This window comes from Tachypleus tridentatus, chromosome 12 (genome assembly GCF_004210375.1).
Source record: "Tachypleus tridentatus isolate NWPU-2018 chromosome 12, ASM421037v1, whole genome shotgun sequence".
Classification (NCBI taxonomy): Eukaryota; Metazoa; Arthropoda; class Merostomata; order Xiphosura; family Limulidae; genus Tachypleus; species Tachypleus tridentatus.
In genome coordinates this window covers 135,669,306-135,694,177 of record NC_134836.1, presented here as the reverse complement: position 1 = coordinate 135,694,177, position 24,872 = coordinate 135,669,306, and the positions used below count along the sequence as shown (strand labels likewise).

General features: G+C 33.4%; 1 protein-coding gene across 1 annotated transcript; it reads left to right on the top strand.

Moving 5' to 3' along the window:
- The first annotated feature begins 691 nt into the window (after positions 1-691).
- Positions 692-24,643, top strand: LOC143234793 (piezo-type mechanosensitive ion channel component 2-like). The gene is made up of 5 exons (XM_076472428.1): positions 692-777; positions 14,186-14,284; positions 18,565-18,684; positions 20,268-20,757; positions 24,151-24,643. Exons 1-5 carry the CDS (start codon positions 714-716, stop codon positions 24,362-24,364), a joined length of 987 nt encoding a protein of 328 aa, XP_076328543.1. The 5' UTR covers positions 692-713; the 3' UTR covers positions 24,365-24,643.
- Positions 24,644-24,872: the final 229 nt, after the last annotated feature.

Here is a 24,872-nt window from a genome sequence, read left to right as displayed (position 1 = left end):
TTTGAATGCCACTACAAAGGAGCGTATAACGAAAACATGATGAGAGACTATTTGGGAGCTGATACATGAAAGTGATTTACATTACAGTCGCAAATCTCGAAAAACTACTCACTTCTAAACATTTTTGTTCATTTGTATAACTTTAGTATAAATACATGTAAATATTGATTCACATGTTGTTTTATTCAGACCTTATGTAAATGAAAATGTGAAAATTTGCCGTTTTTACACAGAAAATAAGTTAATTTCTAAATTTCATTATCCAGGTTACAAAAGCAAAGTTTGAAGGGAATAATGGTTATTTTCTGTACTTTTACAACATAAGCAATTAAGAAATAACACATACTATCCAGGAACAAAATTTGTGTTACATAGTGTTATTGGAATGATGTAAGACTGAGTTTGTTTGTATTGGTAGTATCTTCCAGTCATCTTTCCAGGTTAATATCTACTACGTTTTTTGTATCTATGAATCATAATTTGATAGTTAATTTCATATCTTAATATTTATTGGTAAGTGAAAGATTATATTGAAAACAACGTAAAGAAATATTTAGGTTTAAACAAGCATTTCCCTCACCCTCTCATGTAATTCCTCCCTCTACTACTGTTGTACACTAAATTCTTATATGTACCAGTAGATGTGTGTTTGTGTTTCACATTAAACTAATTTTTTATACATTTTGTTACAGAAGATTTAAGAATATGGAAACATGGTGAATTCCTTGCTTTGCTCTTGTCTTTTCCGGGTGGTTCTCCCCCTGGTGTTGCTTATAGGTAAGAAGTTTTAGTAGTGTTAAGATTGTGTTGTTTTTAACTTGCATTTATTTACACACAGCCACAAGGAGTCATATGAACCGTGGACAATTCACCTATTTGATGATATAAATTTTAAATCGATTTTTCTAAGTTATTTTTACCCTTTGTATGCACACAAATACGTGACGGCTTCTGAACTGAATACCGCCCCTCTGGTGGTAACTGCAAAGTGATTGATATCCAGATAAGGTAAAAATTATCACAGTCTTTAAGATAAATCAGTCTTTGGTCAGTGCTCAGAAACATTAAGATAAAACATTTATAAATATCGTTTCTCTCGGTAACAATTGGTCAAGTGAAGAGTTTTGACGGAAATGTTGGTCTCTAGATGTCTTGAAAGAAACGACATAGTCAATAATATAGTTGTTCAGAAAGAAGCGTATTGCATGCATAAATAAGTATTAACCTCATAAGTACAGAAGAAGCAGCATCGTTAACATTATTCGTTAATAATGTTTAGATTAATCAGAATTCCGTTATTATGATTAAACTTAGTTGTCCAGAAGAAATGGTATCCAACAATAGAATACCGTTATTATGATTAAACTTAGTTGTCAAGAAGAAATGGTATCCAACAATAGAATACCGTTATTGTGATTAAACTTAGTTGTCCAGAAGAAATGGTATCCAACAATAGAATACCGTTATTGTGATTAAACTTAGTTGTCCAGAAGAAATGGTATTCAACAATAGAATACCGTTATTGTGATTAAACTTAGTTGTCCAGAAGAAATGGTATCCAACAATAGAATACCGTTATTGTGATTAAACTTAGTTGTCAAGAAGAAATGGTATCCAACAATAGAATACCGTTATTGTGATTAAACTTAGTTGTCCAGAAGAAATGGTATCCAACAATAGAATACCATTATTGTGATTAAACTTAGTTGCCCAGAAGAAATGGTATTCAACAATAGAATACCGTTATTGTGATTAAACTTAGTTGTCCAGAAGAAATGGTATCCAACAATAGAATACCGTTATTGTGATTAAACTTAGTTGCCCAGAAGAAATGGTATCCAACAATAGAATACCGTTATTGTGATTAAACTTAGTTGTCCAGAAGAAATGGTATCCAACAATAGAATACCGTTATTGTTATTAAACTTAGTTGTCCAGAAGAAATGGTATTCAACAATAGAATACCGTTATTGTGATTAAACTTAGTTGTCCAGAAGAAATGGTATCCAACAATAGAATACCGTTATTGTGATTAAACTTAGTTGTCCAGAAAAAATGGTATCCAACAATAGAATACCGTTATTGTGATTAAACTTAGTTGTCCAGAAGAAATGGTATCCAACAATAGAATACCGTTATTGTTATTAAACTTAGTTGTCCAGAAGAAATTGTATCCAACAATAGAATACCTTTGTTGTGATTAAACTTAGTTGTCCAGAAGAAATGGTATCCAACAATAGAATACCGTTATTGTGATTAAACTTAGTTGTCCAGAAGAAATGGTATCCAACAATAGAATACCGTTATTGTGATTAAACTTAGTTGTCCAGAAGAAATGGTATCCAACAATGGAATACCGTTATTGTGATTAAACTTAGTTGTCCAGAAGAAATGGTATCCAACAATAGAATACCGTTATTGTGATTAAACTTAGTTGTCCAGAAGAAATGGTATCCAACAATGGAATACCGTTATTGTTATTAAACTTAGTTGTCCAGAAGAAATGGTATCCAACAATAGAATACCTTTGTTGTGATTAAACTTAGTTGTCCAGAAGAAATGGTATTCAACAATAGAATACCGTTATTGTGATTAAACTTAGTTGTCCAGAAGAAATGGTATCCAACAATAGAATACCGTTATTGTGATTAAACTTAGTTGTCCAGAAGAAATGGTATCCAACAATAGAATACCGTTATTGTGATTAAACTTAGTTGTCCAGAAGAAATGGTATCCAACAATACTTATTGCTAATCTTAGATAGCCAGCAAAAAAACCAAAAAATATAGCCAACATTATTAACTGATTTACTAATTTAATTTACTCACCAAAACGTGAATTTTGTGAACAAAGAAATCCTTATAAATGTATTTGAATAAATATGTAAACAATATTGTTTGGTTTTGATGTATAGGAAGTAGCGAATCAACAACAGGTTAGGCCTCAACGTCGCTTTTGAAAACTGCATATAAATGTGATCAGTGTTTAGTATTTCTCAAGAAGAATATAAAAATACATTTTTATTTTAAAACAGTTTTAAAACATTGTTCGAAGTACACATTACATTCAGGACAATGTATTTTGGTTATGTTATAGATTATTTTCTTTTCACTGAAGGTAAAATAGACAATATGATCTGGTGAAGAGCTCTAAACCTCTATAAATATATACCTTGGTTTTAGAAAGAATGTAAAGTACATAAAGTTTTGAATATATGGATCGTATAATCCAAATTTAACCAGTAAATACACAAATACATTTGCTTCTCGTATAGAACTTAATAAACAAGCACAGCCAGGTGGTTAAGGCACTGGACTCGTAATTCGAGAGTCGCAGGCTCGAATCCCCGTCGCACCAACCATTTTCCCCATTTCAGCCGTAGGGGCGTTATAATGTAACAGTCAATTCCAATATTCGTTGGTAAAAGTGTAGCCCAAGAGTCTCTGATCTTACACTGCTAAATTAGGGACGGCTATCACCAGCATGAGCTTCTAGTTGGATCTCGATTATGAAAACCTTAAGAAAATTATTATACTCGTATTGTTGCCTCATAAACAAATATCCCGGATTGAGGTAGAATTCTTATAGAAAAATACTGCTTGACGTTCAGTACCTCATATCAAATAGAAGTTACGTAACAGTCTCAAAAAATATAACAGTCACGATGAAACTCAATATAACAGAACTACATTCTGAAAATGTGTAACTTTCGTGCTTAATGTGATGTAACGGAAAATTGATTTCTTTCGAAAAGTGTATATATATAGCAGCCCTTTCTAAAGAAAAATATTCATACATAAAGGTCATAAATGTGTATTAAAATCGTGGATTTAGAATATCCAGGAGGAGAATATTTATTGTACTTAATAGCCAGGGGCGTAGATTTTTTACACCCGATGGGGGGATGATTTTTGCAACCACTTATGTGGACTGTTTAGTTTGCAAATTGGTAAACTCTGATTACGTGAACTTGAAAGCTGTAAACATGCAGTCACAGAGTAATCTTGTTGCCACGATACTTGCATGCATACTTAAGCCTATTGACTGATAATTACGAACTATCGCTTAGATCGAAAAGCTTAGAAGCACGCTAATATTAAAGATGTACATTTCAGTTACTGAAAAAGCCTACATCTAGGCCTAATTATGTAATTGATTGGTAAAAACACGAGAATCACAATTACAAACACACAATTTGTAGGCCTGTGATGCAATAAAACAATTCAACAGACCAAACTGTAGGGGATATAATTGTATGCACCATACACCTAAAATGAAGGGGGGATGTATACCCTCCACCCCCCCAGGATCTACGCCCCTGTATATATAGCAACGGAAAATAGAAAAATATTCATCTTTTTTAAACGAAAGTGTTAGTTGTCTGCAGATGCTTTTCTGTTGTGAATACAACACAATTCACAAATTAAATAAACTCAAAGGCCCCAGCATGGATAGGTGGTTAAGGCACTCGACTCGTAATCCGAGAGTCGCGGGTTCGAATCTCAGTCACACCAAACATGCTCGCCCTTTCAGCCGTGGGGGCGTTATAATGTAACGGTCAGTCCCACTATTCGTTGATAAAAGAGTAGCCCAAGAGTTGGCGATCGGTGGTGATGACTAACTGCCTTCTCTCTAGTCTTACACTGCTGAATTAGGGACGGCTAGCGCAGATAGTCCTCGTGCAGCTTTGTACTAATTCTGAAAACAAACAAAACAAAATAAACTCAATACAACACAATTGATAAATTAATTAACACAATACAACACAGTTCACGAATTAATTAAACACAATAATAATAACGTTGTTGAATAGTAATAAACAGTTTTGTTTCATTGAATTTTGATCCTCAATGGTATATCTGCGGACTGGTACCGCGAGAAACTGGGTTTCCATACCCGTGGTGGGCGGAACACAGATAGCTCGTTGTGTAACTTTGTGCCTAACTATAAGTAAACAAACAAGTTTCATACTTGTGTTTTTGTGCCATTAGGGACAGTCTCCAAAGTGAAAACTGTCGTTAATATACTTTAAGTGTGACGTACTCAACACTTAGTAAGAGTATAACATAGTTTAAGTATGACGTATTCAACCCTATGTAGTACCTTCTGACAGGATTTTTAAGACAGTTTCACACACTAAAGACAGTCCTAATTTCACAGCTACAACACCAGGAGGATTAGATCCAGATGGGACATGTTAACCCTTCAAAAAAGAGGAGTTAACACCTGGAATAACTAAGTACAATAATAAACAGTTATTTATAGTTGGGGTCGGGCGTAGTTTAGTGGTTAGTGTGTCTTGACGGTAAATTTCAAAGGCTTTGCCACAACGATCCGCTATGCACGAGTTCACAATAATATAGACTTATTTTGGTTGGCTCGCTGCTTTTCTTGGACTGACATGTCTTGAAAATAAGATGTTTGACTCGTAATATTCGGATTAGGACTATGAATTTCATCACCGAACATGCTCCCCTTTTAACGTCTTGAGGATGTTTTAATGTGATGGTCAATTCCAATATTCGTTAAAAGTAGCCTAGTAGTTGCTGATAGGTAGTGTTTTTTTTTAACGTCTTCCCTCTAGTCTATCACTGCTAAACTAGGGATGGCTGGTGCAAATCTTTTCTGGGTAACTGAAACACTGAAAAATGTTTCCCAGAAAAGTAACTTCACAACGCAGCACTAAAAACAACAATTTAATGTAGATAACAATGAAGCCTTCCTTTGCTTTAAAATTTAGAAAAACTATCTACTGTTTAAATTAACAATAGGCTTAAGAAAAAATAAACACGACGAAAAAGGACATTCACGCCATGATACTGAACCGAAATTAAAAGGAATAAACAAACCAAGTCTTAGACGTGTTACTATGACAACCATACCTGTTCGTTCTGTTTTATTTTTGGTACAATGGCTTTCCATTTTCCCCCTGTCACAGGAAACGGTGGGGAATTATGCAGCAAAACGGGCAAGCCAGACTATATTGAACTTTATAATGGTGTGGGTGTCTCTCTCTATATATATATATACATGTATGTTGTATTCACATAAGTGTCTACCTGTGTGCGTGTGTTTGTTTAAAAGGCATTTTATCCTTCTTCTTGACATGATAATACCGTACGAGTTCAATGACCCTTCTATGATATGACGTCATATCTATGTCATTGAAGGTTCGGCTTACGTAAAGTGGGCTTGACAATTGTCGTGATAGTAAAGTACCATACACTTTACATAATTAAACTGAACCCTTCAGCTAGTCATAATAAAGGTTCTATTATTATTTCACTTTTCTTTGAAGCATTATCTGTATACTAAACTGGTTCTAAAAGTGAACCCTGCAGCTAGTGATAACAAAGATTCTATTATTGTGTTACATTTCTTTATAGCATTATCTGTATACCATATTAGTTCTAAACTGAACACATGGTGATCATAAAGGTTCTATTATTGTTTCACATTTATTTATAGCATTATCTGTTTACTACACTGGTTCTAAAACTGAACTGTTCAGTTAGTGATAATAAAGGTTCTATTATTCTTTGACATTTCTTAACAGCATTATCTTTATACCTCAATGGTTCTAAAACTGAACCCTTCAGCTAGTGATAATAAAGGATCTACTATTGCATCACATTTTTATAGCATTATCTGAATACCACAGTGGTTCTAAAACTGAGCCCTTCAGCTAATTATAACAAAGGTTCTATTACTGCATCACATTTCTCTTTATAGCATTATCTGTATACTACACTGGTTCTAAAACTGAACTGTTCAGTTAATGATAATAAAGGATCTTTATTGCATCACATTTTTATAGCATTATCTGTACGCTACAGTGGTTCTGAACTGAACTCTTCAGCTAGTTAAAACAAAGGTTCTATTATTGTATTACATATCTATGTAGCATTATCTGTATACTACACTGATTCTAAACTGTACCCTTCAGTAAGTGATAATAAAAGTTCTATTATTGTTTCACATTTCTTAATATCATTATCTGTATGCAACACTAGTTCTGAACTGAACCCTTCAGCTAGTTATAACAAAGGTTCTATTATTGTTTGACATTGATTTGTAGCGTTATCTGTACACTACACTGGTTCTAAAACTCAAACCTTCAGCTAGCGATAAAAAAAGGTTCTATTATTGTTTCACATTTCTTTATAGCATTATCTGTATACTACACAGGTTCTAAAACTAACGAAGCTAGTGATAATAAATATTAAAGCTGGCATGCCCTTGCACATCTTACAATGACCACGTGCTGACTTGTAGTGTATGCATCTGATTTACTGTATTTTACATCTCACATTGACCATGTGTTTACTTGTAGTGTAACTATCGGGTTTACTGTGTTTTACATCTCACATTGACCACGTATTTACTTGTAGTGTGACAATCTGGTTTACTCTATTTTACATATCACAATGGCCTCGTGTTTACTGATAGTGTAACCAGCTGGTTCACTATGTTTTATACTCACAATGACTACGTGTTTAGTTGCAGTGTAACCATCTGGTTCACTGTGTTTTACGTCTCATAATGACCACGTGTTTACTCGTAGTGTAACCATCGTGTTTACTGTGTTTTACGTCTCACAATGATCACGAGTTTACTTATAGTTTTACCATCTAGTTTACTGTGTGTTACATCTCACATTGACTCTTATCTTGTATTTAAATTATGTAACATTCTTTTACACATTTTATTTTGTACAGTATAGTCATGAGTATTTCTCTCAAATATAGAAATTCAATAACCCGAATGTTTTCGAATGACTTAACCCATTTCCTCTCCTTTTGTTGTTTTTTCTGGAAATAAACAAGAAATGGAAAATATAAAAACTAGTAATGTCGTCCTAAGTAACATGGTGGATATGTGAAGTAAATATTTACGTAAGTTCTGTGTAAGTGTATTAATAACGTCGAAACATTGACGAACATAAAACGCATAAAATGCATAGCATCATAATTTATATACACATAGTTTCTATTCTCAACAGGTGTACCAATAAAAACAGATGTAAGGACTTTACTGTTTTACCTTTATTTTATTATCTATGTTTGTTTAAGATTAATATATATATATTTATAAATGCGTGTAACGTATATTGTTAAATGTGTATTGCGAAAGTTCTGCCCGTTCTGTTGATTTTTAGATTATCGAATGTAAAAGTCAACAGTAATGTTTTATATTGTTGCCTACTGAACTTTCAAGAACTTCACCTAAAGTATATAAATCGACGCGCCGAGAGACAGGTTAATAACATTGTTGGGTCGCTACAGTCAGTAATATTGTGGAAGCTGTAATTGTGGTAAACGCATATTAATCGGAGTACGAGATATTTCACCAACAACATTTATATATTTCGTACATTACAAACCGTTTAAATTAAGTAAATTGACTTCGGATTTTAGTATTTGTACGAGGACATTAGATGTCGTTGTCAGTTTTGTTTGTTTTTATTTCGTGCAAAGCTGCATGAGAGTTATTTGCGCTAGCTGTTCCTAATTTAGCATGTAAGACTAGAGGGAAGGCAGCTAGTCATCACCACCCACCGCCAACTCGTGGGCTATTCATTTGTTAACAAATAGTGGGATTGATCGTAACATTATAACGTCCTCACGGCGGAAAGGGTGAACATGTTTGGTATGACGGGGATTCGAACTCGCAACCCTCGGATTATGTGTTGATGATCTTAACCACCTTGCCAATTAAAAAAACAAACAAACGTGATTCAAGGTAGTTAGCTGTCAAGAGAAGTGTAAAGTATATGAACTCAGAATTAATTCGCTTGTCGTGGACCTGGGCCGTCGATAAAATATTCAGATCCAGACAAGATAGAAGACTGAATATTGTTTGCGAGTTTGTAAAACTATTGTATATAGATCATTGTTTGTAATAACCGTTATTCTAAGTTGTATTGTTTTTGTATATTAAAATATATTTGTATTAAGAAAGGAATTTGTATCTATCAATCTTGTTGCCAAATATTTTAAAATTCGTACATATTAACGTTCAACTAACTTTTAAATTAAAATTAAAATTTCCGGCTATCTGAAATCGTAATACGTTAGCGTACATAGCATAATAAATCGGTGACTTGTCCGAAATAAATTTTAATACGTAACATCGGACGTTCATAGAACTAGTATGCCATATCTTGCTATTGATGACCTTTATGTTTTTTATACTTCTTCAGTTCCTACATAATATAGGGTTTGGTTCAATGAAGTATCTGACTATACAGTGTAACATGTAGAATAATGGATGCTTCGTAACTTACCTGGTAATTCCTGTTTCACCAAAACTTAAGTTTTTACGGAAAGCTGAATTCGATGGGTAATGATAACATTGTTTTCATTAGAATTATGATTTTGTTCTTCTTTTTTAATTTTGTATTTAAAAATAATAAAGTTGGTAGTTAAAGATGTGGAGAATGTTTTGTTCTATCAAATTATGATAAAATTACAGTTACTACTAAAACTAAGTAGACGCTAGGCCTATTGTGATAATATTAGTTTATAAGGTTTCATAAGATAATAATGAACGAAAATAAAATGTCTGGGTTTTGGCTATCTGCTGTGTCCACCGGGGGGAATCGAACCCCTGATGTTAGCGTTGTAAATCCGTAGACTTACCGCTATCCCAGCATGGGACCAAGTTAGCTGAAAAACCGCATATTCACTGGAGATAATAGCAAGTATGTTAGTAGCTCTTCATACAAACTTCTGATGACCTGTAGTTGACTTTTACGGGCAGTGTGGTAGCGTAGTGTCCGATAATCTTCATACATATATATTCTTTATTCTACAGATGTAGTAACAACGCCCAGACGTTGAGGAACACATTAAACCATATATCATAAGCTGGCATATTTTCATGTAAAGGAGAAGTTACAGTCACTTCTGTTATTTTGTTGTAAGACCCAAACTATTCCCATACTCTGGCTGGCTTTTCTCTGGTAAGGAGTTCAAAAAATTAGGAATAGTTATTATTGAACCGAAGAGGTTCTCTTACCTGATCATTTAGACCAGGTCACTGATCACTTTGAAACATTATATTTCCCAAACTTTAATTCGATTTTCACATGGCAGATGAAGCAAGTGTTGATCGATGAATGACGGATACTAATTCTTAAAGAATTTCTGGTTTATCAAATACAGTACATTTTCATTTTAAAACTTGATATATTAAATTCCAAAACGTAAAGCTATAAGTACCGTTGATTTGATTATGGATAGACATAATCACTTTGCACGTGCTCAGAATAATAAGAAAAACAAAAACAAGTCATAAGTCCTTCCTGAGACTTGAAACGCTGCACTCCTGGAAACCTGAAGCATTTCTTCCTACCTCCAACACTTGTTTAACTTTTTAAAAATAAAACATCTTTTGTTGTTTAAATAGCTCGTGCAAATTAATTTTTGTCCCTGCGTGAGATATAGCTTGGATATTTGTGATCATTGGTTAAACAGTTGTTATAATAACATAGTTTTATTACAAAATGACATTAAACAAATACTTGAAACGGCGATATCTCGAGCTTAGAAAAAAAGACTTGTAACTGAGTTACTTAAGTGTTATTAAATGTAGTATGTAACACAGAAACAACGTACTGCTATGTTGGGTTATTCTGTAGTGAAACATTTAATACGTGGACAGGTTCAGTGGTTAGCTTGCTCGGACTGTGAATCCAAGGCTTCATGGCTCGCGTTCTATTGCTTTAGAAACATTGCACTTACATTTCATGGATGCTTTATAAATAGCGTAATGGTAAAATAGCACTAGCCTGTCAAAGAAGCGAAATCCAATAGTTGACGGTGAGTGTCTTCCTCTAGACTGTATATCAGTTCAAAATTAGGAATAGCTACAGGTAGATAGCCTTTGTCAGGGTCATCCCCAGGAGTTAGAGGTTGAACAATCATTCCAATATTTCAACACATTTTAAGGGTGCATTGTTTGTAGTTTTACTTTTCTAATAAGCACTTGACATTTATGTAAATTACCTAAACTCTTTTGGTAGAAGAAAAGGTTCATAATTATTTTGGAAATAAAAGGCTAACTACGATTCTGCTTGTGTAGTTTTCCGCAAAACCTTTAACAGGTAATCATAATAATCGTTTCTAATTATCCTGTTATGTACCAGTTTTCCACTTTTGAATTGACAGATGAGCTGAACGCTGTGCTAGGATTCGATACACATGCGGGGCGAATGCACATAATCATGAACCGTTTTCTTGTAACTTTTTAAGTTTTATATTTAAACATTAAAGTATTGTGCAAATTGACTATAATCAATTTTAAAGTTTAATACAGAAATACGACAGTATCGCATTTTTTACTAGGCTTAACTGGAAACGGGCTGAATTTGCTTGCCGAGAAATATTAAATTGTTTATATTTCTTATAAATCATTAGATCTATCACCAGATACGATGTTTTAAAGTTTTATCAAAACGTGTCATTTAAATAAAATCCTTTTAATAACTGAGAAATAATCATATTTTATATCGAAATATTCGTTATTACTTTAGAATTTCTATTAATTATAACTGATAGATATTCGTTATTACTTTAGAATTTCTATTAATTATAACAATGATAGGGAACACCAGCGTTTTTGTAAACAATTATTGTTGATTGTTATACTGAAAGAATATTCTATAAATTTCGATAAGAGGAGGAACTTACGCGATACACCGTCAACGATATACGTCACAGGTAGAAAAGAAAACTACACTGAAACAAACGTAGACATTAAAATAAATATACAACAGTAGATCTGTCACATATCGAATAAGAATTACAGAAATGATAGTGGAAAATATAAATAGTATTTGTTGCGCTGTAATTCCTTTCCTCGATATTTAAAGGGCTGTTACGCGGTTTGGCAGAGCAGGATAACATAAATTGGCCAAATCCAAGAATACTAAACTATATTTGATTTTGAGGTATATCTTTGACTCTTAGATAACCCATCTATGAAAATTAAAGGTAACACAACCAATTATATTTTCTCACCAGATGTAGTGTTGTACCATGACTTGTAAGGCTAAATTATTACAACACCAAAAACTGCATTTCGATACCTGTAGTTGGTGTAGTACAACTAGCGCGTTGTGCAGTTTTGTGATTATTAAAACGTAGACAGTTGCAGCACTTCAGGGATCTTTATATTATATGACCTAATGATTTATGCCTACCACACGAAGTAAAATCACACACAAGCCCCTAGTATATGGATGACATAGCAGGTTAGTACCAGCAGGTAAACAAAGTTATAACAACTACATCAAGTACAAAGTTATTGCTTCATGTGAAGTGACAAATGCTTACCCATCAGAAAACACAGTTCGTAGTTTTTTCGTGAAAAAAAACAAGACGAAACGAAACAAGTACACATTACTACAACAAATTAAAAGCTACTGAAAAAAATAGCAAAGTTCCTATGCATTACATACCACACCAGGTTAACACAAAATAAGCACACCATCAGTGCTATCTCAGATTGATATTTTAGAAGCTTTTAATATTTATGAAAGTCCCAAACCATACAATATATTTATATACACAAAACATTTGTATCTTCCACCAATGAATACATATTTATAGCTGTACTAAACACATCATATTAAAACTACCTCAAACTACAGAAATATTCCATTGTTTATCTTTGCTGTTTACAACAAACATGTCATTTACAGGTAAACTACAAATAATTAATGTGAGAATTAAAAGTTTCAAGAGCAGATTGCATGATTGAATAACTTCTAACATTCATGGTTCCAAATCAAGTCACACTGATAGCATTAAAGTTTCTGTTACATTTGTACATTGCTTTTGGTTTTATTTTATCACTATTTTTCTCATCCTTTAGTTATGTGTCTGTAAGCTTAAACATTTCCTGATTTGCAAATCTTCTATTTCATAGTTAAGCTTTGTTTTTTTAATTTCGTGCAAAGCTACTCGAGGGCTATCTGCACTAGTTGTCCCTACTTCAGCAGTGTAAGACTAGAGGGAAGGCAGCTAGTCATCACCACCCACCGCCAACTCTTGGGTTACTATTTTACCATCAAATAGTGGGATTGACTGTCACGTTATAATGCCCCCACGGCTGAAAGGGCAAGCATGTTTAGTGCGACTGGGATTTGAACCCGTGACCCTTGGATTACGATTAGAACGCCTTAACACACTTGGCCATGCCGGGCCTCATAGTTAAGATCTTGAAGTAGTTATAGGGAAACTGAAAATTTGGTTTGGTTTGAATTTTGCGCAAAGATACTCAAGGGCTGTCTGGGCTAGCCATCATTAATTTAGCAGTTTAAGATTAGAGGGAAGGCAGCTAGTCATCACCATGTACTGCCAACTCTTGGACTACTCTTTTATTAACGAATTAGTGGGATTGACCATCACATTATAACACCCCCACGGCTGAAAGGGCGAGCATATTTGGTACAATGGGGTTTTGAAACCATGACACTCAGTTTATAAGTCAAACGCCTTATCCCACCTGGTCATGCCAGGCCAAACTGTAGGTATTAGGGTAGGTTACAGAATGAGAAACATTGAACTATAAACATAATGTCAGTTGTAGATTGTTTTTAAAACAATAATTCTAAAATTTTGTTTGTGGACAAACAAAACAAGATATAAGATTATTGTTACACTGAAATATACTAACATATTCCCAGCTGATCTGGAAATTTGAAACTGCATTAAAAAAACTATATAATTATATATGAACTTTAAAATCTAAACATCACATATGTCGTTAATTTACAAGTACCAGAGTAGTAAATGAATGAATTAGTATATTTTTCATCACTGCAGTGTTTTCAACATCCATGTTCCTGTTTATACATCTACACAACAGATTTGAGGTATTAAAATATTCTGTGAATTTCACTGAGTGACAAAGTTATTTAATTATGTATTTCACCTGAGGTAAGAGAGTGAAGAGGTAAAAGGATCTAGCTCAGGTTTATGAATTATTATTCAAACACCAATGAGTACGTGCATATTACTTATGCTGTTGTTGTCTTGTGTATAAATGTTTGTATAATACTTTATGTGACAAGATTATAAAGGTTTTTAAATGTAACAAATTAACCAGGACAATAATAAAAACGTTTCAGAAAACCATTTGTGAATATTCAAATTGTACTTTTTTTTTCTCTTTTCAGCTGTTATTTTTCGTTTCAACTTTTTTTCCTTCTTATACCTCCTCCTTTTGTTGCTGGCACCAATTGTTCCAGGTCCTACATTAACGAGCAATGGATTGGGTAAGAAACTTTGTTGGATTGTCAAACATTTTGTTCTTCGTTTCAGTTATTCTAAGATCTATACTGATCAGCAGTGACTTAGGTAATAACCAGTTTCATGTATTTCTTCCTGCTAGTAATAATATTAGTTGTTCCAGGCTCTTATCAGTCACTAGTGACATAGATGAGAAACAGTTTTTTTGTCCTTCATATGTCTTGTCATCTTGTTACAAACACCAGTTGGGTGTTTCACGTCTCACATTAACCAGTAGTGGCTTATGTGATATGAAAATGGTTGTTTTCAATATGACTATTATCTTGTTATAAACACCAAATGTTCCAGGTTTTTACTGACTAGTATTAGCAAAAGCAAGGAAAATACATGATACTTTTGATATATTTTCTGTTTCTGTTGGTGACACCAGTTCCAGATACTAAACTAACAATTTTATGTTAGTGACACCAGTTCCAGATACTGCACTAACAATTTTATGTTGGTGACATTAGTTACAGATGCTAACGGTTTATGGCTAACGTTTACTACTTGGCTGCCATCAACATAGCTAGTTTTGTAATACATCATCATAACAATCTGATATTTGTTGATTTTATAGCTAATGTCTACTACTTGGCTTCCATCAATGTAGCTAGGTGTGTAATACAACATTATAACAATCTTATATCTGTTCAGTTTACAGCTAATGTCTACAAGTTGGCTGGCATCAAGATAGCTAGGTGTAATACATAATTATAACAATCTGATAATTGTTAAGTTTACAGCTAATGTCTAGTACTTGTCTGCCATGTACATACCTAGGTGTATAATATATCATTATAACAATCTCACATTTCTTCATTTTATGGCTGATGTCTCCTACTTGGCTTCTATCATATTAGCTAGGTGTTTACTACATGATAATAACAACCTAATATTTCTTCAGTTTATAGCTATAGTTTATGGCTAACATCCACTTAGCTAGGTGTGTAATACATCAATATAACAACCTGATATTTTTTCAGTTTATAGCTAATGTCTACTACATGACTGCCATTAACTTAGCTAGATGTTTACTACATTATTATAAGAATCTGATATTTGTTTGGTTTGTGGCTAACACCTACTACTTGGCTGGCATCAACTCAGCTAGGAGTATGTTAAATCATTATAAGACTTTGATATTTGTTCACTTTATAGCTAATGTCTAGTACTTGGATATCATCAACTGAGTTAGATTCATAATATATCATTACAAAAACCTCATATCTGTTCAGTTTATAGCTAATGTCTACTGCACGACTGCCATCAACTTAGCTAGATGTTTACTACATCATTATCAGAACCTGATATTTGTTCAGTTTATGGCTAACGTCTACCACTTGGCTGCCAACAACATAGCAATATTTGTAATACATCATTATAACAATCTGATATTGTTTTCATATTAAAGCTAAAGTGTACTACTTGACTGCCTTGAGCTTAGCTAGGTGTTTACTACATCATTATAATAATCTGATATTTGTTCAGTTTATAGTACACATCTACAATGTGGCTGCCATCAACTTAGCTAGGTGTGTAATACATTATTATAGCAATTTGATATCTGTTCAGTATATAGTTAACATCTACTACTTGGCTTCCATCAACTTAACTAGTGTAAACTAAACTACATCATTATAAGAATCTGATATTTGTTCATTTTATAGCTGATGTATCCTACTTGACTTCTATCATATTAGCTAGGTGTTTACTATAGGATAATAACAACCTAATATTTCTTCAGTTTATAGGTAAAGTCTCCTACTTGGCTTTCCTCAACTTAAGAAGGTGTTTAATACATCATTATAACAACCTGATATTTTTCAGTTTATAGCTAATGTCTAGTACTTGGCTGTCACCAACTTAGCTAGGTGTGTAATACATCATTATAACAACCTAATATTTGTTCAGTTTATAGCTAACCTCTACTACTTGGCTACAATAAAATTAGCTAGGTGTGTAATATTTCATTATAACAACATGATATTTGTTCAGTTTATAGCTAATGTCTACTATTTGGTTGCCACAAGATAGCTTGGTGTATTCAGCATAATTATATCAATCTGATATTTGTTCAGTTTGTAGCGAACATCTACTATTTGTCTGCCATCAACTTAGCTAGGTGTGCAATATATCGTTATAAGAACCTTATATTTGTTCAGTTTATAGCTAATGTCTACTAATTGGCTGCCATCAATGTATCTAGGTGTGTAATACATCATTATAACAACATGATATTTGTTCAGTTTATAGCTAACGCCTACTAGTTGGCTTAAAAAAGGTGAGGTAGGTGCTTAATATATAATTATATCAATCTGATATTTGTTCAGTTTGTATCTAATGCCAACTTCTTAGGTGCCATAACCTTTGCTAAGTGTATGCTACATCATTATAATAATCTGCCATTTGTTCAATTTATAGCTAATTCTGTTATTTGGCTGCCATGAACTTAGCTAAGTATGTAATACATCATTATGAGAACCCTGTATTTGCTCAGTGTATAGCTAATATCTACTACTTGGCTGCCATGAACTTAGCTAAGTGTGTAATACATCATTATGAGAACCCTGTATTTGTTCAGTTTATAGCTAATTCTGTTATTTGGCTGCCATGAACTTAGCTACGTGTGTAACATATCATTATGAGAACTCTTTATTTGTTCAGTTTATAGCTAATCTCTACTACTTGGCTGCCATGAACTTAGCTAAGTGTGTAATACATCATTATGAGAACCCTGTATTTCTTCAGTGTATAGCTAATGTCTACTACTTGGCTACCATGAACTTAGCTAAGTGTGTAATACATCATTATGAGAACCCTGTATTTGTTCAGTGTATAGCTAATGTCTACTACTTGGCTGCCATGAACTTAGCTAAGTGTGTAATACATCATTATGAGAACCCTGTATTTGTTCAGTGTATAGCTAATGTCTACTACTTGGCTGCCATGAACTTAGCTAAGTGTGTAATACATCATTATGAGAACAATGTATTTGTTCAGTTTATAGCTAATGTCTACTACTTGGCTGCCATGAACTTAGCTAAGTGTGTAATACATCATTATGAGAACTCTTTATTTGTTCAGTGTATAGCTAATGTCTACTACTTGGCTACCATGAACTTAGCTAAGTGTGTAATACATCATTATGAGAACCCTGTATTTCTTCAGTGTATAGCTAATGTCTACTACTTGGCTACCATGAACTTAGCTAAGTGTGTAATACATCATTATGAGAACCCTGTATTTGTTCAGTGTATAGCTAATGTCTACTACTTGGCTGCCATGAACTTAGCTAAGTATGTAATACATCATTATGAGAACCCTGTATTTGTTCAGTGTATAGCTAATGTCTACTACTTGGCTGCCATGAACTTAGCTAAGTGTGTAATACATCATTATGAGAACCCTGTATTTGTTCAGTGTATAGCTAATGTCTACTACTTGGCTGCCATGAACTTAGCTAAGTGTGTAATACATCATTATGAGAACCCTGTATTTGTTCAGTTTATAGCTAATGTCTACTACTTGGCTGCCATGAACTTAGCTAAGTGTGTAATACATCATTATGAGAACCCTGTATTTGTTCAGTTTATAGCTAATGTCTACTACTTGGCTGCCATCAACTTTGTTAGGTGGATGCTACATTATTATAAAAATCTGATATTTGTTTAGTTTACTTATTGGCTGCCATCAACTTGGCTAGGTGTAAACTACATCATTATAAGAACCTGATATTTGTTCTTTTTATAGCTAATGTGTACTACTTGGGTGCTATGAACTTAGCTTGGTGTAAAGTAGACCATTATAAGAACCTGATATTTGTTCAGAGTATAGCTAACGTCTACTTGTTGATTGCCTTCAGCTTATAATGATGTATTACACACCTAGCTAAGAACCTGAGATATGTTTAGTGCAGACTTCTACTCATCTCAGTTTTTGTCAGTTCTGAAAGTGAAGGTTTTTGTTAAAACAGTGTACCGTGTAATTAAATTATCGTTTAGCTACATATGTATTACTAACTGTGTTTAGTTTTTGTGTTTAATTTAATGTCGGTGTTATTAGTTTGAAGTGTGATTGATTTAGGGGACAGGAAGTAGCCTCCATCTGAGTGTTATGTGTGGAAGTCTCTTGATTTAGTTTTATAGATTGGAAGAAGATATGTTAATTTTAGTTTCTTGTCAGTATTGTCTAACAGTTATACATGATCCACGACATGAACTTTATTAATGAACCAGCCTCATTGAATATTTTTTGTATGTTTTAGGACACATTTCACGTTACCTCAAAGTTATTCTTGGTCTTAGTACACTTAGCTGTTTATCTCATGTGGTCTTTCAAGCTGTGTTACTGAGTCTTGGGGATTACGGGAAGTTTCCAGTGCAGTGTAAGTATCAAGATTCATATTAAAAAAGGGTTTGAAACCTTATTTAAAATGGCAAGTATTTTACAAACATTATATTTATATCTGTGTGAAATGTTTGTCAGAGATTCTATATTTGGTGAACTATTGTTAGGTGTTTCATGTTTAGTTACTAAAGGAAATAAATATAACTTTTAATATAACAGGTTTTAAATCATGTACAATAGATTTTGATTTTCAGTCTGGTTAAAGTTAGATTGCAGAAGTAATATTAACCTGTTTTATATAATTATAGTAACAATCAAGAAACTATACAAATCTGTACAGTTAGGATTCAGAAACTATATAAATATGTAGACACTATATAAGGTTGAATTTGGTTTAGGTCTGGTGACAGATTTATGAAGTTTCACTCTTTGTAACCAAGTTATTTAGTCGATATGATGAGGACAACTATCACAAGAAAGAACGCCAAACATTTACAAATTTATACATTATACATCTTTATAGACTATACATCTTTATCCACTATACATCTTTATACACTATACATCTTTATACATTATACATCTTTATCCACTATACATCTTTATCCACTATACATCTTTATACATTATACATCTTTATAGACTATACATCTTTATAGACTATACATCTTTATCCACTATACATCTTTATACACTATACATCTTTATACATTATACATCTTTATACATTATAAATTTATAGACTGTACATCTTTATAGACTATACATCTTTATCCACTATACATCTTTATACACTATACATCTTTATACATTATACATCTTTATAGACTATACATCTTTATCCACTATACATCTTTATACATTATACATTTTTATCCACTATACATCTTTATACATTATATATTTTTATACACTATACATCTTTATGCATTATGCATCTTTATACACTATACATCTTTATACATTATACATCTTTATACATTATACATCTTTATCCACTATACATCTTTATACACTATACATCTTTATACATTATACATCTTTATAGACTATACATCTTCATCCACTATACATCTTTATACATTATACATTTTTATCCACTATACATCTTTATACATTATATATTTTTATACACTATACATCTTTATGCATTATGCATCTTTATACACTGTACATCTTTATGCATTATACATCTTTATACACTATACACCTTTATATACTGTACATCTTTATGCATTATTATACACTATACATCTTTAGAGGATTTTGTTTCAGAATTTCTGTTTGGGTTTCACATTCTCACATGGAGATTTGTAGTCAGATAACTGTAGATAAATTTGTAACAATATTTTACTTAATTATAATTAGACATATTTCACTTGCTTCCAAGGAGATTTCTACTAAGATAAATGTTTATACACTTTTAAAGTAATCAGTTAGATTATAAACTATGCATCATTCTGTATCTAGTGTGGCTAAGTTTTCAGTGAAGGAAAACATATGAAAGTAATATTAATAGTTTGATGTTGTGTATAATTTATATGTGATTGTTGTAATGGAAGAATTTAATACCCTTCAGAATTCATTTCAGTCTTAATTTAATAATTTTCTGTATTTCAGGCACGAGGGATGGAAGACTGCTTGCTTTGATTGGACTTCATGGATTTGATGGCATCCAGCCATTGGATGCATTGCGTCTCATGGGACTCGATTTTGTTGTTCTTCTGACTACAGTGGGAGTTCTTGTTACATCTGAGAAGTTTTCTGAGGTTATTTTATCTCAAGAAAAAGAACACAGTGAGAAACATAAATTGTTTTACAGAAAAAAGAAAAGGATTCCATCAGAGTTTCTTGCTGTTGTCAGAGAACTTGTTTTCTTGGTGCTCTTAGCAGGTGCTGGGATCCTACATCCATCATTGATTTCATCAAGTTACTTTCTGTTATTCCTATCAATTGCTACCTGGTTGGCCTGTAACCAGAAGCTAGGCCACACCTTCATTTTAGTTAGAACAGTCTTGGCCATTTACTGTGCTAGTAATATTATTGTTTTATACCTATATCAACTAGACTATGCCCAGAAGCTCATTCATCCCAAGAGCAAGGGAGCAAGGTTTGTTAAAAAATAAAACAGTGAGTAAGTATTTTATTAAAGTTTTAACTTGGAAGTTATTTAGAGTAAAACAAATATTTGTGTGTGTATATATGAAAAAATGTAAGTGAAATGTTTATGAAAGAAATGTTTAAAATATGTTGTGATTTGAGACATATTCTGACAGTTCCTGTAAAGATGAGGGATTGGTTGTGAATCTCATATGTAGAATAAATGTTGTATTAATTCATCGCAAGTGAAGTAAGAAGAAAGTGTTCATTTCAGCAAAGTCTATGGTTACTGCATTTTAGATAGTGGTAGGCCTAGTGAAATAATGTTATGTATACAGAAATGAAGAAAGTTAAACTGTTTAAGTGAAGTGAGTATGATAAAGAAATTCTGAAGTTTGCCAAGCAAAATACATGACACAAAGATGGCACATCTTCACTCTGTCAATAGGGAGAAACACTGTGACACAAAGACAGGATTTTCACACAGTACATCTTGACTCTGTCAGCAGGAAGAAACAGTGTGACACAAAGACAGGATTTTCACAAAGTACATCTTGACTCTGTCACCAGAAAGAAACAGTGTGACACAAAGACAGGATTTTCACACAGTACATCTTGACTCTGTCAGCAGGAAGAAACACTGTGACACAAAGACAGGTTTCTCATACAGTACATCTTGACTCTGTCACCAGAAAAAAACAGTGTGACACAAAGACAGGATTTTCACACAGTACATCTTGACTCTGTCAGCAGGAAGAAACACTGTGACACAAAGACAGGTTTCTCATACAGTACATCTTGACTCTGTCAGCAGGAAGAAACACTGTGACACAAAGACAGGATTTTCACACAGTACATCTTGACTCTGTCACCAGGAAGAAACACTGTGACACAAAGACAGGATTTTCACACAGTACATCTTGACTCTGTCAGCAGGAAGAAACACTGTGACACAAAGACAGGTTTCTCATACAGTACATCTTGACTTTGTCACCAGAAAGAAACAGTGTGACACAAAGACAGGATTTTCACACAGTACATCTTGACTCTGTCACCAGAAAAAAACACTGTGACACAAAGACAGGATTTTCACACAGTACATCTTGACTCTGTCAGCAGGAAGAAACACTGTGACACAAAGACAGGTTTCTCATACAGTACATCTTGACTCTTTCATCAAGAAGAAACAATGTGACACAAAGACAGGATTTTCACACAGTACATCTTGACTTTGCCAGCAGGAAGAAACAGTGTGACACAAAGACAGGATTTTCACACAGTACATCTTGACTCTGTCACCAGAAAGAAACAGTGTGACACAAAGACAGGTTTCTCATACAGTACATCTTGACTCTGTCACCAGAAAGAAACAGTGTGACACAAAGACAGGATTTTCACACAGTACATCTTGACTCTGTCACCAGAAAGAAACACTGTGACACAAAGACAGGATTTTCACACAGTACATCTTGACTCTGTCAGCAGGAAGAAACAGTGTGACACAAAGACAGGTTTCTCATACAGTACATCTTGACTCTTTCATCAAGAAGAAACACTGTGACACAAAGACAGGATTTTCACACAGTACATCTTGACTCTGCCAGCAGGAAGAAACACTGTGACACAAAGACAGGATTTTCACACAGTACATCTTGACTCTGTCAGCAGGAAGAAACACTGTGACACAAAGACAGGATTTTCACACAGTACATCTTCACTCTGTCACCAGAAAGAAACACTGTGACACAAAGACAGGATTTTCACACAGTACATCTTGACTCTGCCAGCAGGAAGAAACAGTGTGACACAAAGACAGGATTTTTATACAGTACATCTTCACTCTGTCAGCAGGGAGAAATACAGTGACATGAAGACAAGACTTGGACACACTAAGTTTTGGTTCTCTTAGCAGCAGAATCAATGAAAAAACACAATAACACAAGACTGCACTCCCACAGTAAGCCTTGTTTCTCTCCACAAGGAAAAATATAGTGATAGAAAAACAGGACTTTTACAGCAAGCTTTGGCTCTCTCAGTATGAATAAATATAGTGGTACAAATATAGGACTTCACTACAATGCTCTCCTGATAAACTAGGTCAGGTAATACATGCAATCTAACTACCCATAAAATGAAATCCTTTACTAGTAAAATTAGAGACGAGTAACATGTGAGGTTGGATTATTTCAGTCAGATTTAACTTAGTCTGAATCAGAACCTAGAATAAAATGTACTTTAGAACAGTAAGGTATGTTATAATTGTATTTTACTTATTTGTTGTTGAATTTGGCATAAAGCTTCTTGAGGACTCTCTGTACTATCTGTTCCAAGTTTTGTATTTCAGGTGGCTTGACAAGTCTGTGGGTTTTTCATTCCAAAAATTGGGTTTAAACTTACACAGTGAGCAGACCACAGATATTCTATTGCATACTTTGGGCTTGACAACAAAAAAAACAGTTGCTATTGTTTAAGTGTGCTTTGGACTTGATGAAAAACTCAGTGATGTTGAGAAACCCACTTGTTGAGAAATTTATATGCAAAAACGGCTCGTTTGGGTTGAGAAAATATTTTACATAGAAGACCGAACAACGTTTCGACCTTCTATGTAAAATATTTTCTCAACCCAAACGAGCCGTTTTTGCATATAAATTAATGACAAACTATTCCTCATTTTTAAGTGTACTTTGTGCTTAACAACAAACACCAACTCTTGGGTTATTTTCATTAGGCCTAATAGGATGTTTGTCTTGAGCAATGGAACCTCAGGTACAGTCTAGCACACTAACCACTGGGTTGTTCTCAGTTTATGTGTACTACAGGTCCTTGTCTTGTAAAAACATACTTGTTTGTGTGTGGAATAAAAGAGGTAAAAAGTTACTTACACAAGGTAAAGAGAAATTAAGTTGTGATTAGAAGACTGATATTGATATGGAAAACATAGAAGATTACTATTGATATTGCTTAGAAATGAGTAGCAAATAAGGAAGAGAGACAGCTGCTTGTTGTGTTTTGTAATAACTGACGTCTGTCATTACCAAGTGATAAAGTTGTTGGATCGTGAGTTCAAATATTTTTCATTGAAACTTTTCATCCTTTTAACTGTGGTGAATTATAAAGTGACAGTCAGTATCAATGTTCGCTGGCTTAACAGTTGTTGGTAGGCCTTGTTCGGTAGTTACCTTATATTTAGTTTTATCTCTACAGATGGCTCACACTAAGAATTTGTAGTATATTTGTACAACTTCAATAAACAAGCAAACCAGCAAGTTAAAGTGTGTAAGTTGCTTATTATTGATATTAAAAATAAAACCATTTTATAACAATCCTTGTTATTATATCAGGTTTTTACAGTTCTGGCTTATTTAAATGTAAACATGAGATAATGATGTTTTGTATCTCATAGATTGCTTGGCTTGTTGGGACTTGTGGATTCTTCTTGTGGTACTAGTGGTGATAGTCGAACCATAATTTTCCGACCAGAACACTGGACTGTATATATACAGCCACTTGTGTTGCTTGGACTATACTGGCTTCTCTGTTTCTTAATTCGCTATAAACTCCATGCAGATGTGGGTATATTTTCTGTTTATGTACATGTAGTACAAGTTCAAACCTGAGTAATGTTTTCATAGGCAGATCGTGATGTATGTATTTAAAGCATAGAACTCCATGCTGGTTGATAATAATGTTAGTTACTTGGTTATTAATAACATAAAAACTAAACAAATACGTTGTCAATACATAAGATTATCCTACTAATTACGACTTGATGAGTGATTTCATCTTATTGTTTGGGCCCTGTCCTTTACACTGAGTGTTGTAATAGGCTTAAATATGAACATTACTAAATTTAACATAATGTATAGAGCTCACAATATATAAAACAAATCAGTAATCTGAAGGGAATATTTTCAATATCACATGAGAACTGAACTGAAGTTTAGCCTAATTTGTATGTATTTTTGTCTTTAAATAACTGATTTGTTGTATAGTGTTTTTTCAGTGGTTTGTTTTTGTGAACTACCATTTTGGTTTGCTTGCATTTTCTTTTTGAGTTCATTTTTGAATCATTTGTGTATTAGTATCAATGCATGTACAGGTTGTTTCTTTCTCAAAAAATGTCTG